Consider the following 13910-nt stretch of genomic DNA (forward strand, 5'->3'; position numbering starts at 1 on the left):
ACTACGCAAAATCATCTGACTCGGACCTCATGTACTTTTGGCGCATGACAAAACAATAGTCAGGAAAAGGCAATATAGCGACCACCACATATATTCTGATGAACATAACAGACGACAATCTTATGGAAATCCCGTCTGCCTAATCATTTGAGTCTCTTTTTTTATTAAGTGTGCTACACTAGTGTCAAAAACTGTTGTAAAACAAGGCTCCTCAGCTTACCAATGATCCATGTATTTGATTAAAAACATACAATAAAAAAAATATATAGGCCCTTTTGACATTTCCGGGTTTGTCAGTAGCAGAAAGCGTCATATTTGGGTAAACTTAGAGCTCAGTGAATCAGGGATTACAACAATCTTTTTTTTTTTTTATCCTATTTGCTGAAATAATAATAGAAAAATGTAAAGATAGTAATGATCAAGACTTTCAGAAAAAGGAAAAAAATTGTGTGAGACTAATGATGACGGCAAGCAGAAGAACTCATGTCAAATTTACTCTCAGCCCCATAGACGCTGCATTAGAAACACCTCACATAAGCGGTCATTTGTTTTTTTGTAATTTGACGCAAAGATGATAAAATACATTCATAAACGCATATAAATGTTCATATTTAAAAAGAAACAATCAATCATAGTCTTGTGAAAGGGGTACATTAATATATATATATATATATATATATATATATATATATATATATATATATATATATATATATATATATATATATAAAATTATGTTTTCCTATGTGAATTTAATGCAAAACAAATTTTTTCTTTATCCTGTGATGATTTAAAGCTGTAGTTTCAGCATAATTTTACTTTCCAAAATTCTTTAATGAACAAAGTTTAAAATAACATTTATTATGAAACACGTTTTTGTAATATTGCAAATATTTTATATAATAGGGAACCTCAGATAGTTCGGCCGAAGATCACTATTGGCCAATAATCCCATTTCATGACTCGATCGGTACTCGCTGATCAAGCCGATCTCATGAACTGATTCCAAGTGTTTGTTTGAATTTATAAGCTGAGAAAGATGCACGTGCGCACCTGGGTTATATCAAAGAGCTTAGAATCGCCAGGAGGCGGCACTCAATAGAACGTTCCATTGCAATAGCAGCGCCCAGCAACAGCCTGCGATTCCGCCATTTTGGAGTGAAAGCAATCGCCCGTCCATTGCATCTTATGGCTGTCGTGATGGCAATCAGCTGCTTTGTTTTTTATTTATTTATTTTAAAAACGCATTAAAGCTGAGTTAGAACCTGAAAGACGACAATACAACACTATCACATTAATCAGCACTTTTAATAGTTTATTTTACAGACTTCAAATATGCTGTTGTTCTATTTAAGTTTTCATTCCAAAATGGCCACCGCATGACACTAGCAGCATCTACTAGCTGTTTCACAAATCACACTAGAGTGTCGCGTCTTGATGGTTCTATGCTCTTTGGTTATATATGAAGCAGCTACAACATGGAGAAGGGAAATGACGTGTGGAGGCTTGAGTAATTGTTGCGCTCACATTACAGCAGTTAAAATGCATGCAGATGCGATGTGACATCTGTTTATACAGTTTATTGGCATGACTCGTGCGAGTGATGGTCTTTTTTGCAGCCATTATATATCCAGTGTTTTGAGCTGCTATGATAAAAGCAGAGAGATTGCTCCTATCTGTCTCATCAAAGCATATGACCTCTCCAGGAAGCTTGTTTTTGACAACATTGCAAGTTCACTAAAATCTGACTGGATAGTAGATAAATTTTAAAAAAATGATATTTTTAACATTAATATATTCTTGTAATTTACTGAGATAAACAGTAGTCTATAGACCTATTTTCTTTTAATATAGAAGTAATGGATTTATGAGTGTGCATTTTAACTTCTTATGCATCAAGTATGCGCTCCAAACTTTTTCTTGATTGAGACATGTTGAATTCTTCATCATTTGCAAAGTTTACAATTTGCACTGTTTTTATCTGTGCTATCTATTTTTTGTAAAGCTGCTTCTGGCCATGACATGTATCATACTCAAAGGGAAAATGTGCTTTATGCATTCTAAAGCTTGGAGCATCAGAATCAGTACTCAGTATCGGCTAATCACCATGACAAGAAATTAATACTAGGTATCGGCTGCAAAAATCCTGAGCGGAGCATCCCTAGTATATAATATTTAATGTATTATATACATAATATACTCTCACTAATCATAATAATGTGTCCTTGAAGGTACTTTTGAATGTTAATATTTCACAGTTTTCGCAAAAATATGAAGCACAACTATTGTTTTCAATGTCGATAATAAAAAGAAATGATTACTGAGCACCAAACCAACATATTACTATTTCTGAATGATCATGTGACACTGAAAATTAAAGAATTTACCATTAATCACACTAATAAATTACATTTAATTACATTTCACAGTATTACTGTTTTTATTAAGAAAGTATCCTTTTTGCATTCCTAATCTGGTGGAGTTTTTTTTTCCTCGCCACTGGCTTGCATGGTTCGGGACCTGAAAAGCTGCGCATCGATGCATTTGCTCTTCAGTGTTTGGACTCTCAGTAGTGATTATTAAACCACACTGAACTAAGCTAAACTGAACTAAACTTAAACACTGAAAACTGGACTGACACTGTTTCAATTCACTATAATCTTCTATGTGAAGCTGCTTTGACAAAATCTTCATTGTAAAAGCGCTATACAAATAAAGGGGAATTGAATTGAAGAATCTTTATTCAACACAAACACGCGTCCTTAGTGAACTCTAAATCAAAATAGTAAATTTTCAATGTTAAGAACCAATATACATCCAGCAAAATCAAAAACAAACTGGTGTGATGTAATATGGAACAAAATCAGCCAAAAACAAAGAGTTTGTTAAAACGAACTTGCTGGAAAAGTTTGTCTTGATTGGTAAACATCTTTGAACTACCATTGGTCTTTGGTGATTATGTAATAGGTGTGTGGCTTCAAAGCTTTAAACCTCTATTCAGTCCAATGGGGTGAGACAAGTCCAAGTAAAAATACTGCAGAGTTGCTGTATATTACATTGCTGAAGTTGTAATTAAAACTGAAATCAAAACTGTCACTGTTTATTCATGTTCAACGCTGTAAAGCAGTTTTAATTACAGCAGCTTGTATAAAACAATGGACAAATTCTTTCTATTTTTTCACTAGCACTGCTCTTACTGCACCTGATAATGTTTGCCAATTCCTCCATTCAGTAATATTAAATAAAAATATATCTAATATTTTCAAATTTAAACATTTAGGACAAGAAAAAAAATAGTTCAGCAACATAAATTGTTCTAGGCTAGGAAAGAAACCATGACCCTTCTGTAATCTGATGATAAATATATACCTCCTCTGATAACCTACTGCTCAGTGTCAGTTCAAGCTGTCCACCGAAATTCATTTTCCTGGCCTCCTCTCAAAAAGGGGTTTTAGTAGGCAACCCTGCTACGCTATTGGTCACCGTCCAAAGCTTGATTTAGATTACATAAATTTATTGAAAATGAAGCCCTCTATGAGTCACTTTAAAAAGATGTATTTTCAAAAAACACAATCAACCCCTAGCAACGGTTTCTGGGACGAGATACCGGAGCACAACAAACTGGAATTCTTATCTGAAGCAAACAATCAAGGTGTCACTGGGAGAAACGAAATCCCTAAACATCCCAGAGGAGCGAGGGAGGACATACTCCACCGACCACATCTAATGCTAGGCGAACGTCAGAATAAACAAAACCTCCATGGTAACTACTTGTTTTCATGGACAACAATGTTTTGAGGCCCCATGTTAGTGCTGGCATCTCACTTGACTGAAGAATGCGCCCCTTGATTGGCTCTCTCTAGACTTCCCAAAAGATTACTAATTATGTTCCCCTCCATTTCATTCCTAATGTAAACTTTTCCTTTTTGTCTTTAGATGCAGGCTGAACATACTGAAAAACTAATTTTAGGTAACGCATCGCAACAATTCAATGGTGAGTAAAGCATTTCCAGGGTTTTTTTGTTTTTGTTTTTTGTGCGTCTTGTCAACTTTTCCCATAATATTAAGATGAAGAAACGCAGTGCATGCCCTGAGAGGAATCAGATGACCACTCTTCTAACCATATTTGCAGCAAGGAATGTGAACAGTGGTTTGTTTAGAAACCTGTGGCATCATATGTATGTTTTTTTTCAAATGTATCGGCGCAAAAGTAGGGAAACGGTGGTTTGAAGCAGTCAAATAAATTTTACTTTATAGTGGCAGAGATGAAACTTAACCAACAGCTTAGAAGAGCATAAACAATACTGAAAAGCATCCATTTACAGCAAGGGTCAAATCATAAGTATGAAACTGAGGGGTTTCAACAAATACAGAAAGGTTAACGTTGGCGAACAATTTATAAACACCTTATGCTTTTTAGAAATTATGTATTATTCATCATTCAACATTTGAATTTAATATGCTTATTTCATGCGGCCGCCATTTTAAAAAACGAAAGCCAGGCAGCGCTGGGATAAAACCTGGAAGTACAGACTGATTTCATGAGGCCGCCATTTCAAAAAACAAAAGCAAGGCTGCGGTGAGAAAAAACCTTGAAGTACAGACTGATTTCATGCATCCGCCATTTTAAAAGCTAAATTGAGGCTGCGGTGGGAAGAATCCTGGAAGTATAGACTGATTTCATGCGGCCGCCATTAAAAAAAAAACAAAGTGAGGCTGTGGTGAGAAGAAACCTGAAAGTATAGACTGATTTCATGCGGCCGCCTTTTTAAAAGCGAAATCGAGGCTGCTGTGGGAAGAAACCCGGAAGTATCGTCACACAGGAACGTTGTGTACCTGGCTCTATATCTTATCAGTGAAGAGAAAGTGAAACTAATTTAGAATTTCACTACCCTCCGAGTGACCTGAAGATCCGTTCTGAATGGATAGTGAAAATACAAAGGGATATCAGACCTTATTTTCAGCTAAGTTAAGGGAAATGGCACAAGTTAGCTAGCGGTTTCTTTCCCAAAAACACATTTTAGATGCCATTTATCAAAACTAAAGTTAATAAACTGATTCTTTCACTATATTAGATTAGTCACAATATATAGTTATATATATATATATATATATATATATATATATATATATAATATATAGTATAGTTAGACAAGATATTTATTATATATTGAGTTTAGGAGGATCCAATTGGCTTGCTAATAATTACAAATGAGGGACCAGCCACGATCAATCATATCACATGCTCCTCTCTTAAATTAGTTTGTGAAGCTTCACTTAGTGCGACAGGAGGCTTACCGACCTGGATTAAATGTGTTGGCTGATTGCTGCAATAATGCAAAAAAGGAATGACATGTTGCAGTAGTAGCATCTCATTTGCATGGATTTAATTAAATTCAATTCAAGTTTATTTGTAAAGCGATTTTCACAGTAATTATCATTGCAAAGCAGCTTTAAAAAAGGTGCATGCTACTACACTACAGTCAAAATCAAAAAGAGTTAATGTGTTGTCTATTGGATGGCCAAATATATTTATACAGTTAACCTGCAGTTATATATATATCTGTTTCAAGAGTTCACACTTACTGTAGATATTGCTTTATAATATTAGCAGATTTGGCATGCTGTCATGGGAGAGAAACTGATGTTTAAATTGATTGGATTGGTCTATCAATGATTGCAGTTCAGAGACCAGCCGTGATCAATCACATACAGTAGTGTCCTTTTCAAAAAGTTGATGTCAATGTGTATAATGCATTTTCAATTAATTGATCTGATCATTACAATTACATTTAAATCCCCTCCACAGACTTTTCTGCACTCAAAATGCTCCTGCATTTAGATCAGTGTTCTTTAAATATCTCATTAAAGTTTTCATACTGTGCTTCAGAATATATGTAGCTCAGGAAATGTGTTTAAATAATGCTCTTTTACTCCTGTTAGGCTCATTTCAAAGAGAAATAAGCAGTGACCTCAAACTGTAGGAAATTGTAGGTTGCTATCTGTTAGTCAGTTCCTGTAAAAAGCTTTCCATTGCCATTCACATTCATCTGGGAAAAAAAGAATAACATCTCCTCCAGAAACTTGAGTTACAAGCTCAGGCGAAGCGTCTACCTATGATTGGCCCCATTGGTTGAAAACAAAATAATCACGACACATAAACTAAAGTATAACCTGAGCTGACCTCTTCACTAATCATAAGTATATAATAGGAAAGTCCTTTTGGATGTGCTGCAGAGCAACTGGAACATGTGCTGTGGTATAATTTATAATGAGTCTCCAATATAAAAGCAGCTGTTTTGCTTGGTAACAAACGAGGGCAAGAGGAGATGTGAGGGTCTGGCAGTTATGAGGGGTATTTGAATATCATAAAACATCCCGCTACAGAAGTGATATGTTCCAAAGTAGAATGAATAGTTCATAAAATCTGTCTGCCTTACTCCGAAATGACATAAAATTTATGTTTTAAAAAATGGATGTTCACTTCACAATAAATCATTAATAAATTAAAACATTCAACTGGACAAAGACATGATAAAATCTGAAAATGTTTTTAGCTGTTGTCATTATTTAAATATAAATAAATAAAAAAAAATATATATATATATATATATATATATATATATATATATATATATATATATATATATATATATATATTAGGGCTGTCAAAATTAGTGCGTTAACGCACGTGATTAATTTTAAATATTTAATATGTAAAAAAAAAATAACGCAAATAACACAGTTGCAGTTTTTTTTTTTTTCCTGTTGTGGCCGACTTGTGTTCAGGGCCGGTGTGTACCTAGAGGCAACCTAGGCATCGGCCTTGGTCCTCGGCCTTCCGTACGAATAAAACTGAATAAAAGCGTGATTGCGGTTTGCCTAGAGCCCCAGTTCAGCTTGCTCTTGCCCTGCGTGTGTTTAATATGCAAAGAAATATGGATAAGATCAAGGACGCACTTTTAATAGGAATTTTTCAGTATAAAACAATTAATGTCGCATCACCAGGCTATCCTGCATTTCCTCCAGAGTTTCATGCAATTTCAGGTGTTTCATTTTTAATCTTTAGACTTTAACTGCAGTTCAGCAGTTCCCTCTCATTCAGCATATTTTCATTCAGGTTGTTTTAATGGAATCTGATACCGCATGTCGAACGGAAAGAAAAACCTCTGCATTTCAGGACTCGCGTGGTCATTTAAGGTAATCAAAAATCGCTGTTTACATGGTCGACTCTTGATCAGTATCAACGAACCCAGCGCGTAACCATCTTCATACCCGCTCCCTGCTCTAGTTCTCGCGCACCTTTCCCCCCATTCTTCCCTTCGCTTGCACACATATACATATGTGTATATAAATCATTCTGAAGTTAAAGTTTTAGTAAAGCATTAATCATTAGTGTTAAAAATTGAAATAAACACAGCATTTTTTGCTGTTATGCCAAAAATGGCTTAAAATGTCATTATATGCCAAAAATTACCTAAAAATGTATATTAGTAAATAAACACAGCAACTTTTATGTTATTTTATGGCAAAATTTCTTTAAATAGTATATTAATGAATAAACACAGCAATTTTTTTGTCATTATATGCCAAACATAGCAAAAAAACTTTTATTAGTAAATAAACACAGCAACGTTTATGTTATTTTATGCCAAAAATCCCCTAAAACAGTGGTTCTCAAACTGTGGTACGTGTACCACTAGTGGTACACAGGCTTCCTTTAGTGGTACGCGGAGGAATGAAATATGTCATGTACAGGCTACACACATTTAAAAATGTATCAAAAATGATGTATATAATATGCCATATATGACACATAGCCTATATTTTTGAGGTAATCTGCCACATTTTTTTTTTAACTGTGCAGAGTTGTAGCTGCTTTATTAGGCCTACTACACTACTGTATTTCAATACTGCTCATTTTGGTGGTACTTGGAGAGACTATTTTTTTTCTGAGGTGGTACTCGATGAAAAATGTTTGAGAACCACTTCCTTAAAGTATTTATTATAAATAAACATTACATGCCAAAAATGTCTTAAAAATGTATATTAATGAATAAACACAGAAACCTTTGTGTTATTTTATGCCAAAATGGCCTAAAAGGTATAATAATAAATGAACACATCAACCTTTTTTGTTATTTTATGCCAAAATCTCTTTATAATGTATACTAATAAATAAACACAGCAACTTTATTGTTTTTTAATGCCCAAAATGCCCTAAAATGTTTAATAAATAAACACAGCAAATGTTTTGTTATTTTATGCCAAAAATGTCTTAAAAATTTATATTAGTAAATAAACACAGCAACTGTTTTTTTTATGCCAACAATAGCTTACAATGTATATTAATATTTAAACACAGCAACTTTTTTTTGTTGTTATATGCCAAAAATGCATATTGATAAATAAATACAAGAACTTTTTTGTTATGTTATGCCATCAATGGTTTAAAAATGTATATTATAAAATAAACACAGCATGCTAAAAATGTCCTAAAAAATGTATATTAATAAATAATCACAGCAATCTTTTTGTTTTTATATGCTAAAATGGCCTAAAATGTATAATAATAAATAAACACAGCAACTTTTAATTTATTTTATGCCAAAAATACCCTATAATGTATATTAATAAATAAACATAAATTTTTATGTTATTTTATGCCAAATATTAATAAATAAACATAACCATGTTTTTGTTATTTTATGGCAAAAAATTTTTCATGAAAACATGAAATAATGTTTATTATGTACAAAATGTCATCAGTAGATTCCAAAATAATAGATCGAGAATGTACAACATACACTAATATATGTACACTACATGCAAAAATTTCCTTTGTGTTTTTGCAAAATCTATTTCTGAAAATAAAACACATTTTAACAGCATGCCATACAAAAGACCGCTCCACCCTTTTGCTTTCAAGAAACATCCCTTGACCACACTGACAGAGCGAAAATCCAGAGAGAATTCCAATAAACAGTCATCCATTATTTTCCAAAACACTCGACTGTTCATTTCAACACTACTTTCGTTTCCAGGCTTTGCATGACTCGGCTGTGTTACTTCTGTTGATTTCTAGCAAAACCTGGTATGTTACTTTCGTCACATATCATTTGTGATTATTTTACAACTGCTTTAACGCATCCATCAGTTACATAACATCCTTTAAATTCCCTCTGTCCAGCTGACCCGCGCACACCGATAAGATCATTCATTTGCTTTGGCACCACAACACTGCGATTGTCGACAAAGGCCGATGAGTTAGTGCTCGGGGCGAATTTAAACAGGATTCTGTGAATTGCGGCAAGGACTCAGGAGGAACAGAATCCGGAATAATATGTTTTATGATCATGTATATACCACATTTTTCAGTGGCAATGATATTTTCATTCGGTTTTATTTTTGCGATAAAAGGAGTACCGGTGAGAATCAATCTGTCAGCAAGCTGTGGGAAGATGTGGCACGCAGTCCATCAACCACCGTGCTAAATGTTTCTCTTGGCCACATGAAATGTTAAAGATGTCTCCATATGAGAGCGGACGGTGTCGGAAATCCCTGACAGCTAAATGCCTCATTGCTGATGTAAATGCAAAACTCGGGAATGTGTAAACCATGAAACACACCGACAAAATAGAAAACCGAATGCTTGCATTTCTCGACCCTTTGGATTGGGTCCATGACAATCGACCTCAAGTATTGCTGTGGGCGTGAAGGACTTCAGTGAAAGTCACTCATGAGACATATTACATGCTACTAGCTCAACCTATTACGCTTTATTTATACATGCCTTGATAAATTGTTTCAATGGATCACTTGATTTGATTTGCGAGTTCCATTTCGGTCAAGCTGTCCAGCTAATAGACGTACATAGAGTTATGATTACAGAGATAGTGAAAAAGCAAAACAGATTTCCCCATCTGCGCATGGAGCTCTGTGATACAATAATTGGAAAGTAAAGTAAAACAATCAATATGCTCATCATTTATCACTGATTCTAGAGCTCCCTGATCCTCCTAGACCACCTTCATGCTCTGCTGGTGGTATTTGTTGAACTGCTCTTGACTCTGCTAGATCTGACACAAAGCAGATGTACATTCTGCTGTTGAGTTTACTTCATCACACTGAACACCAAAATGATGACTAACAGAGCAAGGAAATTGTCACAGTATTTCTGATAATATAATTTCTTCTGAAGAAAGTCTAATTTGTTTTATTTTGGCTAGAATAAAAGGACAAAATTATTTGCCCCTTTAAGCTATATATATATTTTTTTGATAGTCTACAGAACAAACCATCGATATACAATAGCTTGCCTAATTATCCTAACCTGCCTAGTTAACCTAATTAAACAAGTTAAGCATTTAAATGAATGGAAAAAATAAACAGGGAGGCTTTAACTGTATATGTATATGTATATGTATATGTATATGTATATGTATATGTATATGTATATGTGTATGTGTATGTTTCTCCCACACTCCAAAGACCTGCGGTACAGGTGAATTGGATAGACTAAATTGTCCGTAGTGTATGAGTGTGTGAATGAGTGTGTGTGGATGTTTCCCAAAGATGGGTTGTGGCTGGACGGGCATCCGTTGCGTAAAAACGTGCTGGATAAGTTGGCAGTTCATTCCACTGTGCCGACCCTGGATTAATAAAGGGACTACGCCAAAAAGAAAATTTATAAATATATATATATATATATATATATATATATATATATATATATATATATATATATATATATATATATATATATATATATATATATATATATATATATATATATATATATATATATATATATATATATATATATATATATACATTGTATATATATACATTGAACACCAAAATGATGACTAACAGAGTGAGGAAATTGTCAATGCGAGGAAAAAAAGTTTTTTACAGAAATTAACAGAGCGAGGAAAAAAAGGAAATTGCGAGGAAATTTTATATATGTGTGTGTGTGTGTGTGTGTGTGTGTGTGTGTGTGTGTGTGTGTGTGTGTGTGTGTGTGTGTGTGTGTATATATATATAGATGCATCACATCTGTGCAAATTGCAATGCATCAAAGTGCACTGGCTTTACGTGCATTATTTCATTAAAGGAACACTCCACTTTTTTTTGGAAAATAGCCTAATTTCACAACAAGAAAAATCAGTTTTTTCCATATTTTAATCCATTTAGTTGATTTCCAGGTATTGTGGAAATACTTTTAGTTACTTTTAGCTACTAATCCTTTTAGAATTTATTATATATATATATATATATATATATATATATATATATATATATATATATATATATATATATATATATATATATTTATTTATTTATTTATTTATTTATTTATTTATTTATTCATTCATTCAAATACTTTTAGTTTAGCTTAGCATAAATAATTAAATCAGATTAGACCATGAGTCTCAAATTAAATTGCTAGACGGCCACAGCTTTGTTTTGCTCCATCCCTAATCAAACACCTTGATTAGTTGGATAAGCTGTTTAATACTACTAGAGACTATAAGGTAGGTGTGATTTGGTGGTGGTTGGAGCTGGAGGTGGTTGCCATCCGAATGTTGCAGCAGAAATCACGACTCATTAGACCAGGCAACATTTGTCCAATCTTCTATTGTCCAATTTTGGTGAGCCTGTGCAAATTGTAACCTCAGTTTCCTGTTTCTTAGCTGACAGGAGCGGCACAGAAAAGATGCTCTTCTGTATACCTCTGTTGTAATGAGTTGTTATTTGAGTTACTGTTGCCTTTCTATCAGCTGGAACAGGTCTGGCCATTCTCCTCTGACGTCTGGCATCAACAAGGCATTTGTGCCCACAGAACTGCTGCTCACTGGATATTTTTTATTTTTCGGACCATTCTCTGTAAACCCTATAGATGGTTGTGCGTGAAAATCCTAGTAGATCAGCAGTTTCTGAAATACTCAGACCAGCCCGTCTGGCACCAAGAACCATGCCATGTTCAAAGTCACTTAAATAACCTTCCTTCCCCATTCTGATGCTTGTTTTTTACTGCAGCAGATTGTCTTGTCCATGTCTACATGCCTAAATGCATTGATTTGCTACCATGTGATTAGTCAATTAGAAATTTGCGTTAACGAACAGTTGCACAGGTGTACCTAATAAAGTGGCCGATGAGTGCATGTCAATAGATTAAGGGAATTCTGATTAGGGCCCAAACAGCCTAACAGCTTTTTATTATCATTATTACGTTACACTTTATTTTAAGGTACAATTTTTTGCTATTAATTGTCCACTAACTCAATAATCTACTAATTTAAATTGCTTATTAACAATTATTAAGATTGTAGTTAGGTTTAGGTATTAAAATATCATGCTGAATTTGTACTTTATACATACTAATAAAGAGCCAACATCTTAATTATAGGCAGGTAATTAGCCAATATTGCAATAAGGAGATTATCATTTAACAATAGTACAATTACAAAACGTGTATTAACTTATTTAATTACAAAAATATATTTTGTCAGAAACTATACTAATTCACAATTTTTGTTCATTCAGATTTACAACTCATTCTCTTTATTATTAAAGATGTTTGAAATAATTAGCTGCCGTTCAATTTGTTTTAAGAAACTGCAAACGCAGTTACAGTATGATGAGCTACAAAGGTCACAGTGCTGCTTTTTTCAACCCAAGCCATATCGATCAATGTGTTAGGTCAATAGATGGAGAGCATGTGGTCTTTTGTGGCTGATAGAATGCGTTTACACTATAAAAGCAACCTGGTCTGAAGTGTTTTTGACAACCTCTTGGAATGGCAAAATTTGGATAAGATCTTCTTTGGAGACTCCTCTGACTCCCGTGATTTTGATTTAGTTTTGGATCGAAAATTCCCATCATGTACAGTAACTGTCACTCACCTCACAGGACTGAATGCAGTGGATCTGCTCCGGATTCGGATACCACTTCAACATCCCAGTGCAGACAATACTCTTAACAGAAGAGAGAAAAATGGAAAAAGACAGTCAACTTGTTGCACTTTAATAATAGTATCTTGTTATATGTACTTGTATATTTAAACCAAAAAATGTGATTTGCCACTATTAAACGAGTTCTTTCAACATGTTTCATAAGAGGAAACATGAAAAGGAGGTTTGCATTTAGTTGTGTTGTATTTAGACTTTTGCCGAAATCTAATAATATCTAACTTAATTTAAGAAGTCAAAAAAAGCAGATATGATGCCTAAAAATAATATCACAAATTAATATCCAATAGCTGCTGCGTACAAAACGTTACTCATTCCCTCCTGTCTTTTCAATTTGGACAAATATTTCATTGATTTGACGTTTTCTCAGAACTGGAAAGTTGACCTGTTTTCTAAAGCAGAATTTCTGGAAAGAAACTCTCTTATCTCTTATTCATCTACCTCCTACTGTGACCTTTCCTCCATCATTCTTACCCAATCTGCAATACTTTGGAAAACATTCCTGGAAAGCAGGGGTGCTGATGTATCTTTATAAACAATGAGAGTCTGACACCTTCAGAGGCGTCATGCTTGACGTGTGGCATTTTAAGCGTCTTTTATAAAAACATCGCACTGTAATCATTACTTTCCCAAGCTGATATGACAGTGAGAGACAGAATCAACACTTTTGCAGAGCGATTTCAACAATAAAGCAAGTTGAGCCTGGTTTTGGAGCAACAATCAAGGAAACTCAATCCAACTTATCACTCTGATGTGCCAATAATGCGATTTCAATTTCACGTCCAAAGTCTCGAAGCTCCTTTGCCAAATAACCACCCCCCCTCAAAACCAAAGATCAGAAACGTGAGCAGTTTTACATTTGGTAGATGTCAAACACACCTCATGTCATGATGTGTGGAACTGGGAAAAACACATTTTATTTCAGTCTCAGAAAAA

At 34.1% G+C, this 13910-nt stretch overlaps 1 protein-coding gene across 8 annotated transcripts in view; it reads right to left on the reverse strand.

Annotated features, from left to right (window-relative positions):
* The window catches only part of pappa2 (pappalysin 2), a 131430-nt gene that overhangs the window by 7681 nt on the left and 109839 nt on the right, over window positions 1-13910 (reverse strand). For all 8 annotated transcript variants that reach the window (XR_012392833.1, XR_012392831.1, XM_073927493.1 and 5 more), the window contains one exon: window positions 12909-12980. Coding sequence is in view for 6 of the 8 variants with exons in the window: in XM_073927493.1 (XP_073783594.1) it covers window positions 12909-12980 (72 nt within the window). In the remaining 2 variants the exon portion in view is untranslated. The remainder of the gene's footprint in view (window positions 1-12908; window positions 12981-13910) is intronic.

This window comes from Danio rerio, chromosome 2 (genome assembly GCF_049306965.1).
Source record: "Danio rerio strain Tuebingen ecotype United States chromosome 2, GRCz12tu, whole genome shotgun sequence".
Taxonomy (NCBI): domain Eukaryota; kingdom Metazoa; phylum Chordata; class Actinopteri; order Cypriniformes; family Danionidae; genus Danio; species Danio rerio.